A 22,646-nucleotide genomic window follows, 5' to 3' on the forward strand; every position below is an offset into this window, starting at 1 on the left:
GAGGTAATTGAGGTTCACTGAACGTATGCCTGAATCTGTCAAGGTGTGTGTGTTGAGCATCTTTCCCTGTGCACGTCCCTTCATATTATTGTATCCATAGGTATCAAATCCTTCCCACGTTAAAATTGGCATATGATGTCATACTTTTCATCTCCAACTATTGCTGTTCCAGAACGTCAATCTAGGCTGCCAGGTCCTCTATTTTAACACGTGGATGCTACTGCTGCCACCAAGTGTTAAGATAGAAGACCACATTACTCCCAACTTCTCCACTGCAAAAAAAAAATGCTTTCTGGTAGTAAGTGGGTGCTATGCGTCTGCTGCACATACAGTACAAACTGTAGCAGGGATGCTCCCATGAGCCCTTAACTATTATGGGTCAGGGACAACAGTTTGTATCACTGTGCAAGGTTAAGCTAGCTACAACTAGCTATCTACCTCTAATAAACATCACCAAGCCAAGCCATTAGCCCTGGGAGCTAAGCTAACACGAGTCTTCAGGTTCTCGCAAGGCAAGAGTAGTTCACCAAACCACCTCTGGTATGATTCACCCCTTTTCACACTGTTTTCTTCTCTGTAGAAAACCCATCAACTAATATAATATATCAATTATGCGCTGAGGCAGGAGGACTCACCAGATAGGCAGAGAACAGAAGGTCACCCAGCAAGCGAAGGGACTCATTGGTCACTCCTTCAGACGACTCCACCCACTTAAGTGCTGCACCTTGTGATAGGTCAGGGTCACTTCAAACTGGTCAAGCTACACCTGCAAAGCACATACATGTAGAGTTCACACATTTAAAACATGTAATAGTAGACCTACAGGTTTGAGCCTGGGTTGTTACAAGGTGGTAGTGGGTCTATCAACTTTATTGAGCTGTGAATCTGCATTGACATAATGGATCGCATAGTCCACAATGTCATTTTGGAGGCAGACTGCAGACAGCATTATATGACTAGAACCAACAAACTGAAAAAAATAAGTAAAGACAAAAGCAAGACAGGAAATAGATTAACTTAGACAATAGACAACACTTGAAAATCTGATTGAAAACACTCAGCATGACGCTATCAGTTGCACAATGAAAATGAGTCTTCAGCTATGGAAAGGTCTATAGCCTTATGTTTACAGGTTGTCAAATGTTAAATTGAAGCGGTCATTTCACAACTTCTCAAAATACACTCTTTTCTCATTCTTAAATAGGAACTTTACAGTTCTCATTAGCTTACTGGCTTGAAACTTCATGCACACCATCCGTTTTTCATTGAAAGGTCCACAAATACACCAATGTTCTTAAAATCTTTTAGTAGGCAATATAACCTAATATTCATAGGCTACATTTCTTAAGATTGATCAAAAATGTTACGTTTTTAAGAACTCACCTAATTCGTGTGTTGACTCCGTCCTCAACTCAACGTTTCCTCCGTATCCACAATAGTATATGAGTGAATATTGTAGAGCGATATGCCTTGGCTGTCGCGACTCGTTATCATTGTATGATAACACCTGCTGCCGATGCAAGCGAGGCAAAGAGAGGTCTTGAAAGATGACTGGCCATCTAGAGCAGAATATCTAGGCTAGACCGTCCCCCACTTCACAACCTGGGCTGTCCAAAAACGAAACCCTGACTTGATAACTCACTTCACTAACTACAGTGAAGCTTCTACATCTTTTAGCAACCATTTCAAAGTTTTGCTGCAGTTTGAGAGGTTCATTGTCGTTAAATCAGATCAAAAGTGAGCACAAGGGTCGTTTTGCGCCTTTGAAGACGATGACAGATGACGCTAGGTGACCGATCGTGTCCTTGTATTGTCCTTCCATTGGGACGACGTTGAAAAACGGAAAACGGCTCGTTTTTCGTTTCTGAATTTGGAAATCGGAAATCGACTAATTTTCTCATTCATCATCTCACAATTGGGCATGGAATATGGGAAAACAAATAACAACATCTATTACATTTTTCAATTTTCATTTTGCATTTTGCTCATACCTGGAAGTACAGGCCCCCTCATTGAATATTCACAGGGATTAGGAGATATGTTTCCAGTCTAGGTTGGCAGCACAAATAAAGGATTAAACTGTGTGTGTGACTGGAAAATGAAAATACTCATGTTAACTAAGATGCAGAATATATCATGAAGTTAGCATGGCAATAGGACAAACTCAACAACAACTGAACAAAGTTGTCTTGCACTAGCTGGCTAGATAGCACTGGCTGTCTACTGCTGTGTGTGTGGTCCAAAACTTTTTTGTACAGTTAAGGTGTTGACTTGACAGGGCTGAATCCGGATTTGAGGCCCGGTCGAGGATACCCCCCGAATTTGCTACAATATCCTTCCATGGTTGGTTTCATAGAGCCTACCCTTTAACTGCCCTTAATTGACCAAATTGTTTTCTACAACTTCTGAGTCCGTTGAAGAGGATCAGCTTGAGCAAAGTGAGGTGTAGAATCACAGATCTACAAATAGTAATCCCTGCCCAATAATAGCCGTTGTGTGATTAAGATTAGAAGAACTACGCCTTATTTTTACCTATTTGCCACTTCAATATGAAAATGATTTTGCTGCTCCCACAGGATATCTTAATGATCAACGTGTACACCACTGAAAGTAGAGACTGTGTTTAAAAGCTCTCGTAGGGTGTTTGACATTATAATTTTGGTGGGTGCTACGCTGGACCAAAGGTTCCATGGCCACGATAATTCTGAATGAGAATGTCATGGTAAATTTTGTGCCAAGTTGGACAAGACTTTGCCCCACTATGGCTCTGTCCCTGCCTACACCTACTCAGTGTAATACTTATGTTTCTGCTAATGGATTTAGGGATGGTTTCCCAGACATTGATTGAGGCTAGTCCTAGACTAAAAATCAAGATCAATAGAAAGTGCTTTATAGTCTAGGACTAGGCATAATCTGTATCAAGGAAACCATCCCGTTAGTGTACCACAGGTACCATTTCCCTTCATCTAGTTGTTTTCTAGACATGACCTGGTGCAACAGAAATATAAACGCAACTTGTAAAGTGTTGGTCCCATGTTTCATGAGTTGAAATAGAATGCACAAAAATCTTATTTCTCTAAAATGTTGTGCACAAATTTGTTTACATCACTTTTAGTGAGCACCTTTCCTTTGCCAAGATAATGCGTTCACCTGACAGGTGTGGCATATCAAGAAGCTGAATAAACAGTATGATCATTACACAGGTGCACCTTGTTCTGGCGACAATAAAAGGCCATTCTAAAATTTGTAGTTTTGTCACACAACACAATGCCACAAAAGTCTCAAATTTTGGGAGAGCGTGAAATTGGCATGTTGAATGCAGAAATGTCCACCAGAGCTGTTGCCAGAGAATGTAATGTTAATTTCTCTACCGTAAGCCGCCTTCAACTTCGTTTTAGAGAATTCGGCAGTATGTCCAACTGGCCTCACAACCGCAGACCACGTGTAACCACGCCAGCCCAGGACCCCCACATCCGACTTCTTCACCTGTGGGATCGTCTGAGACCAGCCACCCGGACAGCTGATGTAACTGTGGGTTTGCACAACCAAAGAATTTCTATACAAACTGTCAGGATCCATCTCAGGGAAGCTAATCTGCGTGATCGTCGTCTGATGCCGCAGACTAGTAGGTTTGGGCCTTTGACTATGAATCTCTTTCACTGTAACTAGGCTTCTCCAAAACTGTGCTCTGATGCCGCTGATGGTCATTAGTAGCCTACCGTCCTCCCCTTAGTTTTGATGGCCTATATTAAAAAGAGGAGGATTCCATCAGCTTTCTATAGGCTAGGCCTACTATATTTATTTCTCAACTTTCCCAATATAAAGCACATTGCTTCGATTTACAACAGGAGTAGCCTACCTGGCTGGCAAGAAAATTTACCACTGAAAAAGCGTCCTCCATTCACTATTTAAGTGCATAAGGATGACTTATTTTCTCCCCCTGTTCTGACAGGTGCATGATAATGGTCCACTTTAAATCAAAACAAATTTCACACATACACTACTGTTCAAAGGTTTGGGGTCACTTAGAAATGTCCTTGTTTTTTAAAGAAAAGCACTTTTTTTTCTTCATTAAAATAACATCAAATTGATCAGAAATACAGTGTATACATAGTTAATGTTGTAAATGACTATTGTACCTGGAAATGGCAGATTTTTAATGGAATATCTACATTGGCGTACAGAGGCCCATTATTAGCAACCATCACTCCTGTGTCCCAATGGCAAGCTGTGTTATCTAATCCAAGTTTATCATTTTAAAAGGCTAATTGATCATTAAAAAACCCTTTTGCAATTATGTTAGCACAGCTGAAAACTGTTGTCCTGATTGAAGAAGCAATAAAGCTGGCCTTCTTTAGACTAGTTGAGTATCTGGAGCATCAGCATTTGTGGGTTTGATTACAGGCTGAAAATGGCCAGAAACAAAGCACTTTCTTCTGAAACTCATCAGTCTATTCTTGTTCTGAGAAATCAAGGCTATTCCATGCGAGAAATTGCCAAGAAACTGAAGATCTCATACAACACTGTGCAGTACTCCCTTCACAGAACAGCGCAAACTGGCTCTAACCGGAATAGAAAGAGGAGTGGGAGGCCCCGGTGCACAACTGAGCAAGAGGACAAGTACATTAGAGTGTCTAGTTTGAGATAAAGACGCCTCACAAGTCTGGTAGCGTCATTAAATAGCACCCCCAAAACACCAGTCTCAATGTCAACAGTGAAGAGGCAACTCCGGGATGCTGGCCTTCTAGGCAGAGTTCCTCTGTCCAGTGTCTGTGTTCTTTTGCCCATCTTAATCTTTTATTTTTATTGGCCAGTCTGAGATATGGCTTTTTCTTTGCAACTCTGCCTAGAAGGCCAGCATCCAGGAGTCACATCTTCACTGTTGACATTGAGACTGGTGTTTTTCGGGTACTATTTAATGAAGCTGCCAGTTGTGTTTTGCTGGTACTATTTGCGGGTAGTGGTGCTAGTTTGACCACCAGAGGGCATCTTTGAGAAGAATTTGATTGCCTTCAATAGTGGCTGTACTGGAGAATGTAAAACCTTTTTTTGTAAGAACATAGTATATGAGAATGATTTGAAGAAATTTTACTTAATTCATTTGATTAATATTATGGTGTTTCTATTTCAAGAAAAATGAAAAACCCTCAAGGTTTCCATTAGGATGGAATGTAAAATATGGCTCTGTACAACGTGACGGTCGGGAGTAGGCTACAGTACTAAGAGCATAACATTTCCACACCCTAATTGTATAATTGCAGTCTAACCAACACTCAAACGGAGATTCAATGAAAATAAAAATCTCGTTGATTTATCAAGACCAGTCACCATGCCTGTCTCAGAGGAGCGCGAAACGGTGCTAAAATAGTTGACCACAGCGGGTAGGCTATAATCCTATTGCTTCTAACTTCAATATGCTCTTTAAATAAATAACAGCACATTACTCAACACTAGTGAGACTCATGTCGCCTACAGTATATAGAAAATATTTTAATCAATGATTTGACCGCCAATAATTACATTGGGGTCTCCCAGTGGCAGCCGGCACAGGTATCAAACCTGCATCTGTAGCAACGCATTTTGCATTGCGATGCTGTGTCTTAGACCGCTGCGCCAATCAGGAGGCCCCAATATGGTGTCCAGGTCAGGATAACCAAAACATTTATTTATTAAAGACAATCAGAAATAATGTTGGTAGTTATTTATTTTGATCCAAAGCCATGAATGAGTGAGTCACTTAGATTTATGAAGGTGCCGGGCTACATGACTGTGCCATCAACTTGATAATATATAACTATATTTTGGAGGTTATTTGGTGTTTTTTTTTTACTAAATTGAGCGATTGTAATCTCAATAAAGGCCAAAATAATATTTGTAAAGGCCAAAACATTTATTTCTGTTTTTAGAGGGAGAGCAAGGCTGTGTGAAGCCCTATGGGACTCCCAATCATGGTCGGATGTGATACATAATCATAATAATACTTATTGTTGTATTATTTGTTTTCTCTTTTCTGGTGGATTAAACTGAAATTGCAACCAATCACGGCCAGTTGTGATACAGCCAATTTAACTAAGAAATACCTTTGACGATAGAATTCTCCCCCTACCCTCCTTCTAGGCAAGTCTATTGTCCAGCTACCTGCTAATAGCCATAATGGCGCTGTACAACGTGACCCGTGTGTGTTTGAAAGAGGATTTTTCATTAAGCAACAATTTGTTTACCTTCATTAGACAATTTTGTTCCAATATTTCTGTAATTCAGTGATATTTATTCCCATAGTAATTCGTTATAGATCCATAACTAAATAAACATCTGCATTTTGAAAGAGTATTTTTATCATTATTTTATTAACAAAAGCATAAAGATGCTGATGAAGAAATACAGTACTGTACAGTATATGCTTTATCTGACATTTTGCGGGTTGCATGAGGTCGCCCACACGCAGGTTTATGTAGGTGCCGAGGCTATATGACTGTGACATCAACTTGATTATTTAGCAGACATCACTTGCTTATATTCAGTCAACACATATATCTTAAGAATATCATGGAATATAATTGAACATTTTCGTTTCTCCATGCTTGTCTCACAGCAGCGCGAAATGGTGCTGAAATAGACGTCCACAGTGGGTAGGCTATATATAACGATATTTTGGAGATTATTATTATTTTTTTTAAATGACAGTGAGCGATTGTAATCTGAATAAAGGCCAAAATAATATTTATAAAGGCCAAAATATGTACAACGTACAACGTGACCGTGTGTGTTTGAAAGATTATTTTCCAGTAAGCAACAATTTGTTAACCTTCATTAGACAAATTTGTTCCAATATTTATGTAATTCAGTGATACATATTCCCATAGTAATTCGTTATGGATCCATAACTAAATAAACATCTGCATTTTGAAGAGTATTTTTATCATTATTTTATTAATGAAAGCATAAATATGCTGATGAAGAAATACAGTACTGTAGAGTATATGCTTTAACATTTGGATAATAAAGCATTTACAGCATTTTGAAGATATAAGCCACCTGCATTTGTTTATTAGGCTACTGTGCAGTCTGACAAGTAAACATAACCTACAGTACATACTTCATGCAAAGTTCTGCATTTTAGCTAACACTAGTAATTTTATCTTCCTGTCACACTCACACCAAAGATTTGTATAACTAACTCAAGATGTGCACATTTGCAATAACTCAATTCGCCCTTGCACTCCTTCTGAACAACGCAATGCAAAGGGTAAAGTCTACAAAACTTAGTCCACTCTGTTCATAACAGATTCTTGTTTAACAGATTCTTGTTTTGGGAACAGAAAACTGTACTGAGATCAAATGTTTAATCGATGAGAAAATTTGCAGAAAGTCAGCCCAATTCCATCTCGCTCCATACTCTCCCACTGCCGGCCACTGGGAAATTCCAAGCAGATACTTCAGATTTAAACATCCGGTGAAAGATCTCTCTCCTTGATTTATCTGTGCTCAAACAGTCTAATATATTCTTTGTGCTGCCAACCTAGACTGTAAACACACACCCTAAGCCATGAGAATATTATATGAGGGGACATGTACTTTGAAAACCTTTTGTTGTTATTTTGTTTTTCATTATTCCACATCCAATTTTGGCACAATAAATTAGAAAACATTTCTTTTTTTTATTCAGAAACCAAAAACGAAAAATGAGCCATTTTCCATTTTTCAGGTCATCTTTTGAATTAAATAACCAGTGAACTGATGATACAGGATTACCATTCTCCTAGCAGCAGGATATTATAATGGAAGCATGATCAATGATTTTCATTTTTTAAATAAGAGTATCCTTGCAAAGATATGCTAAACTTTGGAATATAGTGCAATACACCTGTTTTTCAAAGCATTGCAACCACCTTTGAAAAAAATTGATGGATCATTTTTATATTGTATTATTTATACCAGCATTTCTTTTGAGAGTTTACACATGTACTGTCATGTTGAAAGCTATTGTTAGCTATATTTCAAGAAATAAACTTTTAATAAAATACACATATATGTTATGAATTACTCAATACACACATACACACACACAGGACTATTGAAGGAATCTTATTTCAGGCAGAAAATTGTGTTTATATGACCGGGAAGATATACGATTTAAAAATAACTTATGTTGCCACAAGATGGAGGGAAAGTTAGAGCATAACTGATGAAATTACAATTAACGAAAACGTATGCTTAATTTTAATGTATAGAAATTCACAAATTCTTCTGCACAACGGCAGAGTAATGTCTTAAGTGTAAAACTAATAATGACTCAATAATCCATGCCTTCTGGGAAAACTATAAAATCCCAAAATTATGGGCGGAACTAGAACATTTTCTGTCAGAAGTGTTACATTGTAAACTTACTTTTTTAATCCGTCTGTCTGCATATTTCAAAACATTGCATATGAGGGTGTAGTGAGATACCCAATGGGCTGGACGATTCTCTTCTCGTCATTCATCTTGAAAAAAACGTAGGCTATACTAAATACTTGGAACTCAATCAATCCACCATCATTAACACAATGGAAAAATTTAATGATGTATTATTTAAATATTTAAATAGTATGGGCAACCGAAAAAAACGAACTGGTTCAATTTAAGGCCAAGTGGCAAACAATATGGATGGCGGTGTGAGCATGCTTGTCTGGCCAGATGAGATGTAGTCATTGTTTGTGTGCATCTGTAAGTTGTTGTTCGTATGTAGAAGTTTGTATCTGGAGTCAAAAAATAGAAGAAAAATATATATATTTGTTTAATATATATATAAAACATAAGGAATTACTCAATAGAGACTGAAAAACTTAAATGGGTCTCGTGCTGGGCAACGGGTTTAACAGAGAGTACTAGTGACTATTTCACTAAAAACAACAATAAAATGACCAAAGTCGCTAAAGCTTTCTAGATAACCTCCAACGAATGACAGAATATCTCCCATTTGGCAAAATCGAGTTGACGATTATACAGATAGCAGATCAGCTCATGAATAATGGGGAGATGAAGAGTGGAAATAGTAAGGTATCTTAACCCGGACCAACTCTGTTTAAAAAAATATCCATATGTACTCGGTGCTCTAGGTAGCCAGTTACGCACCTGTCACCATCGTTACGCGCCAGCGCTTCATCTGACTCACCTGAACTCCATCAGGTCATTGATTGCCTCCCTTTATATCTGTCACTTCCTCCGTTTCATTCCCGTGTCTGCATTGATGTTGTTTTTTTTCTCTTGTCCGGACGTTGTTCTGGTTTAGTTTCATGTGTATTTATTATTAAATCCTCACCCTGTACTTGCTTCCCGTCTCCCAGCGTCTGTAGTTACGGAATGGTTCCATATGTATTCTCATACCGTTTGTAAATGACATATTGCATGCTGAAGCTCTCATATATGCAGCAATACGAGACAGCACAGAGAAGCTGGCGAAATGTTATAGCGGTATTTTGACCTTGCATAGGTGAGACGTGCTTTGATGGTGCAGCCTATGGATGACAGAATAAAGTTAGGAATTTTCATGCGAGACATGAGTCAATATGTTGGGTTTCAGTGAGATTGGGACAATAGGAAAATAGCCTACGTTCTATATAAGGCTATATAAGACTACTACAACAGTCAGTAGATATATAGTAATTGCATGGTACATTATTGCATGTAACCAAGGCTACTACGCTAGTGAAGAGCAAAATCCACTTGTATAAAATGCTAGCAACTAGAATAAAGATGATCATTAAACATTCAACTTTGCTAACGATTCCACAGCCTAATTGTTACCAAATATCCAAACGGAGATTCATTGAAAACAAAGATCTGATCATGATTGATTTATCTAGAGTCCCCCACGCTTGTCTCAAAGCAGCGCGATGGTACTGTCCCAATCAAAACGGTACTGAAATTATAATCTAGGCGACCGACCACACAGGACTATTACTTTCAATTAGTATTGTACATGGTTGTATATGACATAACTAATGTGAATTTTCCCCTCTGTGCTTTTTCAAGGCCCAATGGCTGTTTTCCTCGTCTCCTCACTCCGCTGCCACCCGCCTCTCCCTTGTTGTTCTTAACAGCAATTTAAATCAATATAACCTACTGTTTTCTAGAAATCTGGCTTTTTTTCGGGTTCGGGCTCAATTGATTTGTGTAATGTAGAACCAGGCCTGTACTCGGGCTTCAACTCACCGGGTTTGGGTCGGACCGGGATCGAATGTTCACTTCTGATGAGAACTTGAAACTGCATTCGGGTCTCGTGTCCCATCCGGCAGTGTCAGTTATGCGTGTGCTTTGAATTTATGGCGACGGTGTGAAACATATACACTAGGATAAAGTATTCCATGCTACAACCTGTCTGGATAATGTGATATCTTATTTTTGGCCAATCTGCTGCTGGACATGTGTATTTTGTGGAATTGCATTCGTGCGACAATTGGGGGAAAATGTAGTAATTACATTTTTTTCGGGAAATGTGAAGATTTGTCCCGTGACAGACCAAAGCCAGCAGCAAGCCGTGTAACACAGTCTCCCTAGAAAATCACAATATTTGGTTAGTAGAGACCCTACGGAATATTTCCCGCTACACTTTAACTGGGACAGGTGGAAAAAGCCAATATTCTCAACATACCAGTGTCAACATAGTATTTTTTCATTATTTATATATTTTTTAAAGCATATTTTTTATTTGTTCCATATCTTTTAAATTAGTTATTTACATTGCGATGTTTTGAAATAGGGGCTGTTATTTTGAATGTTTTTCCTCATTACCATACGAACGTGACGTCACCGTTGGTGCGGCTGACAGAATACTAGTGGATACACGCTCCCCCAACCGCACTGACGCACCTGTCGCTTGCCGCGCACGCAGGTGTCGGGCCTGGCTGCTTGTATGTTGCAGGAGATAGAGGAGAGGAGCACGCGAATTTGCTAAATCCAATAGTGGCGGGAACATCATCTTCAAGATGAGGACTGCATTGCTTTGTTTTGCTTTGGGGGTGATGCTGCGAGGAACTGAGGCGAAGGATGTAAGCATCATACCCTTTTAAAAATACATGTTTTTTTTGTCACTGAATGTTCATGAAAAGGAAGGTTGTGAGGAACGCTTATGGACAAATCTTTATAGGGAAATGTAGGCTACATGAAAATGAAACGGGTTCACAGATTTAGCCTAAATGAGTCCTACATAACCTGCTGTCTTAAACATAGGTCCACTTTATCATGGGAATCATGGGATGGTCCTACCCCATTGAAGTTTAAATGTAAAATGTTTAAGGTAAGGGTTAGGTTCAGGTAAGGGTTAAGGTTAAGGTTAGGGTTAAGGTATGGGTTAATGTTAGGGTTAAGCGTAGTGACATCCCAAGGATCCCGGATTGACCATGTGCTAGCCTATGAAGTAGGCTGTGGGACTTGCTTTTCGTGTGTGATAATAGTTTGGCCTATGTCTGTCCTGTACTGAGCTTTAGATATTTGCTGTATTGATTCGTTCATTTATTCACAGGCAGCTATATCATGCTGTATGCAATTTGTGTATTGGGCCTTTGGGAGACACTACCAGGCTATATAGGCCAGAAGGTTTAGTAGGCTACCAGACTATATAAGCCAGAATGTTTAGTAGGCTACCAGGCTATATGGGCCAGGCTATATGGGCCAGAATGTTTAGTAGGCTACCAGGTTATATGGGCCAGAATGTTTAGTAGGCTACCAGGCTATATGGGCCATAAGATTTAGCAGGCTACCAGGCTATATAGGCCAGAAGGTTTAGTAGGCTACCAGGCTATATAGGCCAGAAGGTTTAGTAGGCTACCAGGCTATATGGGCCATAAGATTTAGCAGGCTACCAGGCTATATAGGCCAGAAGGTTTAATAGGCTACCAGGCTATATAGGCCAGAAGGTTTAGTAGGCTACCAGGCTATATAGGCCAGAAGGTTTAGTAGGCTACCAGGCTATATAGGCCAGAAGGTTTAGTAGGCTAAAAGGCTATATAGGCCAGAAGGTTTAGTAGGCTACCAGGCTATATAGGCCAGAAGGTTTAGTAGGCTACCAGGCTATATAGGCCAGAAGGTTTAGTAGGCTACCAGGCTATATAGGCCAGAAGGTTTAGTAGGCTACCAGGCTATATAGGCCAGAAGGTTTAGTAGGCTACCAGGCTATATAGGCCAGAAGGTTTAGTAGGCTACCAGGCTATATAGGCCATAATGTTTAGCAGGCTACCAGGCTATATAGGCCAGAAGGTTTAGTAGGCTACCAGGCTATATAGGCCAGAAGGTTTAATAGGCTACCAGGCTATATAGGCCAGAAGGTTTAATAGGCTACCAGACTATATAGGCCAGAAGGTTTAGTAGGCTACCAGGCTCTTTAGGCCAGAAGGTTTAGTAGGCTACCAGGCTATATAGGCCAGAAGGTTTAGTAGGCTACCAGGCTATATAGGCCATAATGTTTAGCAGGCTACCAGGCTATATAGGCCAGAAGGTTTAGTAGGCTACCAGGCTATATAGGCCAGAAGGTTTAATAGGCTACCAGGCTATATAGGCCAGAAGGTTTAATAGGCTACCAGACTATATAGGCCAGAAGGTTTAGTAGGCTACCAGGCTCTTTAGGCCAGAAGGTTTAGTAGGCTACCAGGCTGTATAGGCCGGTGTCCCAGAAACAGATTAGGCCTAGTCCTGGACTGAAAATCATGTTTAATGGAGACTGCTGTTTAGTTCAGGACCAGATTTAGACTTAATATCTGTGTCTGGGAAACATGCCCTATGAGTGTCAGGTGGGAAGTAGGCTCTGGTGTTTTCTCTTGTGAGCAGGATTGGGGTCAAATTAAATTCTCTCAAAAAAATGTTTACGTCTACATGAATTCATCCCCTGAAATGATTATATTGGAATGGAACTGACCCCAAACCTGACAGCAAGGCCTTGTGTACCTCAGTAGGTCATTTATGATCAGAATGGTCATAAAACACATTTCTTATTAAGCTTTCATACACCCTTTATAAAGCCTACATAGATGTTTCATTAATAATTTATAAGCAAATGTCATATTAGGATTTTAAAAATAACCAGTTGAATGAAGACCTGTCACCGTAAGACGTAATGATTTATGAAGCATCTATGTAGGTCTTATGAAATATTTATGAAAACTTCAATAACCCTTTACAATATATACTGCATTCAAAATGTGACCCTCTGAATTGGGGTTCCAAAGTTGGACGGTGGCCAAAAATATTCAGGTATTTGTCAATTGCTATCATTCTTATTCATGGATCGTAGAACACCTTTCAGAAACAGTCAAATGATTTGGTGATATATTTGAACAAGACATTTTACCATAGCTTTAGAAAAATATTTACAGGATCAAACCTTTACCGGTCAAAAGTTTTAGAACACCTAGTCATTCAAGGGTTTTTTCTTTATTTGTACTATTTTCTACATTTTAGAATAATAGTGAAGACATCAAAACTATGAAATATCACATATGGAATCATATGAAAAGTTTTAAACAAATAAAAAAAAAAATTATATTTCAGATTTTTCAAATAGCCACCCTTTGCCTTGATGACAGCTTTGCACACTGCTGGCATTCTCTCAACCAGCTTCACCTGGAATGCTTTTCCAACGGTCTTGAAGGAGTTCCCACATATGATGAGCACTTGATGTTTGCTTTTCCTTCACTCCGCGGTCTGACTCATCCCAAACCATCTCAATTTGGTTGAGGTCGGGGGATTGTGGAGGCCAGGTCATCTGATGCAGCACTCTATCACTCTCCTTCTTGGTAAAATAGTCCTTACACAGCTTGGAGGTGTGTTGGGTCATTGTCTTGTTGAAAAACAAATTATAGTCCCACTATGCCCAAACCAGATGGGATGGCGTATCGCTGCAGAATGCTGTGGTAGCCATGCTGGTTAAGTGTGCCTTGAATTCTAAATAAATCACAGACAGTGTCACCAACAAAGCACCCCACACCATAACACCTCCTCCTCCATGCTTTACGGTAGGAAATACACATGCGGAGATCATTCGTTCACCCATACCGCTTCTCACAAAGACACGGCAGTTGGAACCAAAAATCTCCAATTTGGACTCCAGACCAAAGGACAAAATTCCACCGGTCTGATGTCCATTGATCGTGTTTCTTGGCCCAAGCAAGTCTCTTCTTCTTATTGGTGTCCTTTAGTAGTGGTTTCTTTGCAGCAATTCGACCATGAAGGCTTGATTCACACAGTCTCCTCTGAACAGTTGATATTGAGATGTGTCTGTTACTTGAACTCTGTGAAACATTTATTTGGGCTGCTATTTCTGAGGCTGGTAACTCTAATGAACTTATCCCCTGCAGCAGAGGTAACTCTGGGTCTTCCTTTCCTGTGGCGGTCCTCATGAGAGTCAGTTTCATCATAGCGCTTGATGGTTTTTGCGACTGCACTTGAAGAAACTTTCAAAGTTCTTGAAATGTTTCGTATTGACTGACCTTCATGTCTTAAAGTAATGATGGACTGTCATTTCTCTTTGTTTATTTGAACTGTTCTTGCTATAATATGAACTTGGTCTTTAACCAAATAGGGCTATCTTCTGTATACCCCCCCACCTTGTGACAACACAACTGATTGGCTCAAACGCATTAAGAAGGAAAGAAATTCCACAAATTCACAAGGCACACCTGTTAGTTGAAATGCATTCCAGGTGACTACCTCATGAAGCTGGTTGAGAAAATGCCAAGAGTGTGCAAAGCTGTCATTAAGGCAAAGGGTGGCTACTTTGAAGAATCTCAAATATAAAATATATTTTGATTTGTTTAACAGTTTTTTGGTTACTACATATGTGTTATTTCATTGTTTTGATGTCTTCACTATTATTCTACAATGTAGAAAATAGTAAAAAATTAGGACAAGCCCTTGAATGAGTAGGTGTTCTAAAACTTTTGACCGGTAGTGTAAATAACATACATTTTTCTGTTTCTTGGACTTATTTCACCCGTTACTGAAATAGTTGTTCCAGTTTAGATGGTTAAGGTAGAATTATATTTTAATGATAGTATATTTGCTTAGGATCTCACTTGGCGAAGGCCACAGAATGGAAAATGGAGGAATGCAACAACCATGTCTCTGTCACTAACAAAAACAGTCATGGGAAGTAACTACAATTCACTCGAAAGGCAAGGCACTCTGGGAAATATGCAAATAAGGCTTTACACTAAGTGGTGTGTTAATTGAACACTGAAAAGTGTGGGCCCATATGGACACAGGACCAGTATTAAATGTAACACTGTGTTGACTTAACACTGGAGAATTTGCTGTGTGGCTGTGTTTGGAGTGGATGTTTGGCGTAACTCACTTCACTCGACCCAACGTTCTAGTAAATTTCCTTTCATGTAAAGTAAGCCAGTGTCTCACAAACATGCAATCTGCTAAAAGCTATTAAAGATGAACACACTGTACTTAATGTCTTGATATGGCTTGAAATGTCGTGTTTATACACCGGTGGTCCACGATGTTTGCGTTGATGTGCAAACAGCGTCCATCGTGTGGATGGGCCGGTAAACAGACCTGTGCGAGTCCCAGTGTGTTTGTTTGTGGTGCCATAAGTACATTGGGACTTGAGTGTTTTCACCTGTCCGTACTAGGTCAAGTTTGAGGGGGTCAACAAGTGCCTTTTGGGGAACTCAGAAAGGAGGATGGTACGGTATGCGTGTGTTTAGTCTGAGTATGGGGGCCACTTACAGTATACTGCTTTCACAAAGTATTTATGGTATTTTGCCTGTAAAAAAAAATTGGGCAATGTTTATATGACCCACTTACAAACAGGTCCATTTTTACCATACACCTTTTATAATGTACCATGCCGGCATGCCGAGGACGAGTGTATATATGTGAGTGGGCATCTATTTTAATAAATCCATTGAGAATATACACCATCAAAAATAAATCCGTTATTCATTTGTTTAGGCAGGTCCTAAGAAACATTTGAAGACTAATAAAATGTATTTTCAAAAGAATAGAAGAGCATATTTTGAGTTTATTAGACCTATGTTACGGGTCTGTGCAGCGATGAATTCAATAGTTGGTAATTTTGTTAATTAAACAGACTAGACACACCTACCCAATCACAGTCAACACACATATTTAATAGTAAGAATTTTATGAAATGTAACAGAATAAAATAGAACAAATCTTTTTCCCACACAACTTGTGTCACAAGAACGGCACAGGCTCCCTGCCTGTGCCATTAAACCCCTACAACTCATCCAGAACGCCGCAGCCCGTCTGGTGTTCAACCTTCCCAAGTTCTCTCACGTCACCCCGCTCCTCCGCTCTCTCCACTGGCTTCCAGTCGAAGCTCGCATCCGCTACAAGACCATGGTGCTTGCCTACGGAGCTGTGAGGGGAACGGCACCTCCGTACCTTCAGGCTCTGATCAGGCCCTACACCCAAACAAGGGCACTCCGTTCATCCACCTCTGGCCTGCTCGCCTCCCTACCTCTGAGGAAGCACAGTTCCCGCTCAGCCCAGTCAAAACTGTTCGCTGCTCTGGCACCCCAATGGTGGAACAAGCTCCCTCACGACGCCAGGACAGCGGAGTCAATCACCACCTTCCGGAGACACCTGAAACCCCACCTCTTCAAGGAATACCTAGGATAGGATAAAGTAATCCTTCTAACCCCCCCCTTAAAAGATTTAGATGCACTATTGTAAAGTGGTTGTTCCACTGGATATTTAAGGTGAATGCACCAATTTGTAAGTCGCTCTGGATAAGAGCGTCTGCTAAATGACTAAAATGTAAATGTAAAATGTAAATGTGAACCACTGTCATATAAAAAAAAGGGTCTGTTTGAAAGAGAGCGCATGCTTTTTCTATCCACGTTGATTCTCTTCCCTACCCTCACTACACTTTGTTAGAGAGCAGGCGTAGGGTCTCAACTTCATCATGCAGTGGCGGTCGATGCGTTTAAGATGAGATGACACATTATTTATTTTCATGAGCATGGCCTTATTTCTATTAGATCATATTGGATGACTGTCATTCATATTCCATTCACCCAGTTCAATGGAACATCGATAGGTTTAGGCTACTACATGATACTCAAATGTTCCTTATTCCAATCATGAGGTTGCTACAACTTAGCCTATAGTATGAATGAAAGTTTACAATGTAGGTGCACCAGGGATGCCTGCCTGGAGTGTCACATGGCAAGTGTTTATACTTTTGGGACAATTTCAGCTCAGTCATGTGCTGTAAGGACAAACGCTGGGAGGCGAGAAGCAAGTACAGGGAGTGAATATTTAATGAATAAACAGACAGGAAACAAAACACGAACAGCGTCTGGACGAGGGACACATAACGACATTAATGCTGACTCGGGAAAGAAACTGAGGAAGTGACAGATATAGGGGAGGTAATTAATAACGTGATGGAGTCCTGGTGAGTCCGATGAAGTGCTGATGTGCGTAACGATGGTGACAGGTGTGCATAATGATAAGCAGCCTGGCGACCTCGAGTGCCAGAGAGGGGGAGTGGGAGCAGACGTGACAGTACCCCCCCCCCTCCCCCCATGGGCGAGCTGAGGCGAGGCGCGGGAGCCCAATGAGCCGGCTGAGGCTTGTGAGCCTCTCGAGCCAGCTGAGGCATCCCGGTTGCTTCGGCAGTGGCAACCGGACCCGACATCACCAACAAAAACAAAAAACTCCTTGATGCTTCAAATTGTGGAGTCAGCATTCTGTAAGGACAGAGGCTGAGAGACGAGAAGCAAGTACAGGGAGAGAATGTTTAATGAATAAACAGACAGGAAACAAAACACGAACAGCGTCTGGACGAGGGACACATAACATAATATAATGTTGACTTGGGAAAGTTGCAGATATAGGGGAGGTAATTAATAAAGTGATGGCGTCCTAGTGAGTCCGATGAAGCACAGATGCGTGTAACGATGGTGACAGGTGTGCGTAATGATAAGCAGCCTGGCGACATTGAGCGCCAGAGAGGGGGGGCGGGAGCAGACGTAACATGTGCAGCGAAAGTATTTGACTGACAACAAACACAATTTGAATCAGGGTCTGAGGTCAAGGACAACACCTGAAAGGAGGGGAAGAATGGGGAGAGGAGGCTGCTGCTAATACTGTACTTTCATACTGAAGAATGTCCAAACTCCCAATTCCATTCTTCCATTCTTCCACTTTAACCTGTACACTCATCATGAAACTATAACATGTTTGAAAACCGCTTATGAGATATTCAGAGCTAGATATTGGATTCATCTAGACATTATACAGCAGACCTGTAGAACCAGGATTTATTCCTGAACAGCAGACCTGTAGGGCCAGGATTTTTTCCTGAACAGCAGACTTGTAGGGCCAGGATTTATTCCTGAACAGCAGACCTGTAGGGCCAGGATTTATTCCTGAACAGCAGACCTGTAGGGCCAGGATTTATTCCTGAACAGCAGACCTGTAGGGCCAGGATTTATTCCTAAACAGCAGACCTGTAGGGCCAGGATTTATATTTATTCCTGAACAGCAGACCTGTAGGGCCAGGATTTATTCCTAAACAGCTGACCTGTAGGGCCAGGATTTATTCCTGAACAGCAGACCTGTAGAACCAGGATTTATTCCTAAACAGCAGACCTGTAGGGCCAGGATTTATTCCTAAACAGCAGACCTGTAGGGCCAGGATTTATTCCTGAACAGCAGACTTGTAGAACCAGGATTTATTCCTGCACAGCAGACCTGTAGGGCCAGGATTTATTCCTGCACAGCAGACCTGTAGGGCCAGGATTTATTCCTGAACAGCAGACCTGTAGGGCCAGGATTTATTCCAGGCCATCTGACCTGACCAGGAAGACCTCTTGTTGTTAGTCTTCCTCCAGTGGTCATTGGACACTTCGGGGTCAGAGGGGACATTATCCTGAAGGAGATCAGATAGTACTTTATTAATCCACCAGAGGGGATATTTGATTGCACCAGCAAATACAAACATCACCAATAAATTCTCAATAAAAACACAACAAGAACATAGACAATAAAAGCAGCAAATCATCAATGAATATAAAAAGTGTTCATGGTAAAAAGCCTCATAGGAGCATATGGTGAAAAGCATCTGTGAAAACGTTCTGTTTTGCACCTATATGTAAAATGCATAGCCATAAAGCGTCTGTAGCCATATAGTGTCTGTAGCCTGGAGTGCCAGATGGGAAGTGTTTATACTTTTGGGACAATTTCAGCTCAGTCAGGTGCAGCAAAAGTATTTGACTGAAAACAAACTATTTGAATCCAGGTCCAAGGTCAAGGACAGCACATGAAATGAGGGGAGGGATGGGGAGAGGAGGCTACTGCTAATATTGTGCTTTCATACTGAAGAATGTCCAAACTTTGGAACTCCCCATTCCATTCTTCCACTTTAACCTGTACACTCATCATGAAACTACAACATGTTTGAAAACCGCTTATGAGATATTCAGAGTTAGATATTGGATTTATCTAGACATTATACAGCAGACCTGTAGAACCAGGATTTATTCCTATAACACCAGACCTTAGAACCAGGATGTATTCCTATAACACCAGACCTGTAGAACCAGGATGTATTCCTATAACACCAGACCTGTAGAACCAGGATGTATTCCTATAACACCAGACCTGTAGAACCAGGATTTATTCCTATAACACCAGACCTTAGAACCAGGATGTATTCCTATAACACCAGACCTGTAGAACCAGGATGTATTCCTATAACACCAGACCTGTAGAACCAGGATGTATTCCTATACACCAGACCTGTAGGGCCAGGATTTATTCCTATACAGCAGACCTGTAGGGCCAGGATTTATTCCAGGCCATCTGACCTGACCAGGAAGACCTCTTGTTGTTAGTCTTCCTCCAGTGGTCATTGGACACTTCGGGGTCAGAGGGGACATTATCCTGAAGGAGATCAGATAGTACTTTATTAATCCACCAGAGGGGATATTTGATTGCACCAGCAAATACAAACATCACCAATAAATTCTCAATAAAAACACAACAAGAACATAGACAATAAAAGCAGCAAATCATCAATGAATATAAAAAGTGTTCATGGTAAAAAGCCTCATAGGAGCATATGGTGAAAAGCATCTGTGAAAACGTTCTGTTTTGCACCTATATGTAAAATGCATAGCCATAAAGCGTCTGTAGCCATATAGTGTCTGTAGCCTGGAGTGCCAGATGGGAAGTGTTTATACTTTTGGGACAATTTCAGCTCAGTCAGTTCACGTTAAGAAGCCTCATAGGAGCATATGGTGAAAAGCATAGCCATATAGTGTCTGTAGCCTTATAGCGTCTGTAGCCATATAGCAGCTGTAGCCATATAGTGTCTGTAGCCATACAGCGTCTGTAGCCATATAGTGTCTGTAGCCATATAGTGTCTGTAGCCATACAGCGTCTGTAGCCATACAGCGTCTGTAGCCTTATAATGTCTGTAGCCATATAGCGTCTGTAGCCTTATAATGTCTGTAGCCATATAGCGTCTGTAGCCTTATAATGTCTGTAGCCATATAGCGTCTGTAGCCTTATAATGTCTGTAGCCATATAGCGTCTGTAGCCTTATAATGTCTGTAGCCATATAGCGTCTGTAGCCATATAGCGTCTGTAGCCATATAGCGTCTGTAGCCATACAGCGTCTGTAGCCATATAGCGTCTGTAGCCATATAGCGTCTGTAGCCATATAGTGTATGTAGCCATTTGGTGTCTGTAAAATGCATAGCCGCGGGAAATAAGGGTGCTGAAAAATCTGAATTAAAAAAAAACATTTTTTGGTGAAAAATATTTTTTTCACTAAAGTCGTGCACTGGGTGTTTAATAGTGCTGTATTAGCGGACCGAAATAGCATCTGGAATGATGTAGCGTCTGTAGTGTGGGCAAATATATTTTATAACCCCCCCCCCTGAAAATAAAATTCCCGAAATTTACAAAACATTTTTTACAAACGCAGCACCCCAACCCCGAAACTACTTCTCGCAACTATGGTAACATGATTCTGTCTGCCATCACACTGCCAGGCTCCAGCAGATACTGTGGAGGAGGTTCACCTAAAGTTAGTTCACCTAAATGATGTAATAAGTAACGTATCGTATTATCTGTTGATCATGGGAGTCAAGGGAAACCCACTGGCCAAAAACGGGTTGAATCAACATGGAAAACTGATTGGTCCTCAGTGTAAGGGAATTCACTTTCTTTTTACCTAAATCCAATGGCATGGTGAATTGTTGATTTCACGATGAATTCACGTAAGTTGACAACAACCAAATGTGAATTAAAACTAGACGTTGAACTGATGTCTGTGCCAAGTGGGAGGGTTTATGGCTTTCACCATTATTATTACCGTTGTTGTGGGCCAACGAATGGGCTATGACAGCATGTCCTATCTTCCACACTGTACCTTTTCCCATGGGAAGCAGCACTAGATAATTATCCTCCTAGTCTTGTTTTCTTCTAAGAAAGATGTTTCCTAAGACACAAGGTCACATTTGTGTGTGTGAGAAAGAGAGAGAGAGAACGAGAGAGAGATTAAAGCTTGCAAGAAAGGCATTTCATTGTTACCTGTGCACGTGACATTAAAACTTGAAACTTGATTAGATTCACTACAGCCATATATTGGACACTTATGATCATGACAGATAAACCTCATACTATTATTGAACATCATTTCCAACTGAACAAGTTGTGGCCAAACCAGGGCCTGTACAGCTACAGGCTTTAGTCCCAGCCCAGCATTAATACATGATTCAATCGATCACTTAGCTGTATCAGGGCAGGAACAAAAGTAATCATTGGGAAATTCAAATCAAATTTTATTTATCACATGCGCCGAATACAACAGGTGTAGACCTTACAGTGAAATGCTTAATTACAAGCCCTTAACCAACAATGCGGTTAAAAACAAATAATAAGTGTTAAGTAAATAGTAGATATGTCACGGGTGTCGTAGGGTTGAGACCAAAACGCAGCGGGTATATGTACACTCATCTTTTATTAGGACAAAGAAGGGAAACCAAAACAAAACACATATACAAAAAACACAACGACGGTAAACAGTCCTGTAAGGCATAAAGCTAAACACGGAAATAACCTCCCACAAAGTGACAGGTGAAAACAGGCTACCTAAGTATGACTCTCAATCAGCAACAACGATGTACAGCTGTTCCTGATTGAGAGTCATACTAGGCCAACACAGAAATACAAAACTAGAACAGCCCCTTAGAAATACAATCATAAGAACATACCCAACACCCCAGAACACATAAATCAAATACCCCTCTACAATACACACACACCCCGAACCACCTAAATCAACTACCCCCTCTACATCGACACTTACACCAATAAACCCCAGAAACACTCTACACAAAATATCCCTCTATCGAAACACATACACAAAACCATGAAAACAAATACCCTCTGCCACGTCCTGACCAAACTACAATAACAAATAGACCCCTTTACTGGTCAGGACGTGCAAAGATAAGTAAAAAATAATGAAAATGATCTATATAAATAGGGCACCTATAAGAAGTAGCCTTTATACATACAGTAGAAAAGCTCAAATATCTTGACTTGCTGTCCTCTGATACTTAGTTATTTAGGGCTGAGTGGTGAAGTGAGCACTAGAGGTGTGGCCAGACCATAGA

The 22,646-nt window shown here is 40.5% G+C and overlaps 2 protein-coding genes across 3 annotated transcripts in view; one reads left to right on the forward strand and one right to left on the reverse strand.

The window, feature by feature from the left end:
• LOC145877543 (uncharacterized) overlaps positions 1 to 1,803 on the reverse strand; it is a 39,671-nt gene extending 37,868 nt beyond the window's left edge. Inside the window, exons 1-2 of the mRNA XM_082973257.1 lie at positions 1,384 to 1,803; positions 636 to 766 (exon numbers count right to left, since the gene is read on the reverse strand). Of these exons, the coding sequence (XP_082829383.1) occupies positions 636 to 682 (47 nt within the window). The 5' untranslated portion in view covers positions 683 to 766; positions 1,384 to 1,803. The remainder of the gene's footprint in view (positions 1 to 635; positions 767 to 1,383) is intronic.
• Positions 1,804 to 10,814: 9,011 nt separating this feature from the next.
• The window catches only part of LOC106598248 (uncharacterized), a 71,925-nt gene continuing 60,093 nt past the window's right edge, over positions 10,815 to 22,646 (forward strand). The window contains exon 1 of one of the 2 annotated variants that reach the window (XR_014391837.1): positions 10,815 to 11,030. Coding sequence is in view for 1 of the 2 variants with exons in the window: in XM_082973258.1 (XP_082829384.1) it covers positions 10,968 to 11,030 (63 nt within the window). In the remaining variant the exon portion in view is untranslated. The remainder of the gene's footprint in view (positions 11,031 to 22,646) is intronic. The other variant, XM_082973258.1, reaches the window with a different exon arrangement.

This window comes from Salmo salar, chromosome 03, assembly GCF_965601325.2.
Source record: "Salmo salar chromosome 03, fSalSal1, whole genome shotgun sequence".
Taxonomy (NCBI): Eukaryota; Metazoa; Chordata; class Actinopteri; order Salmoniformes; family Salmonidae; genus Salmo; species Salmo salar.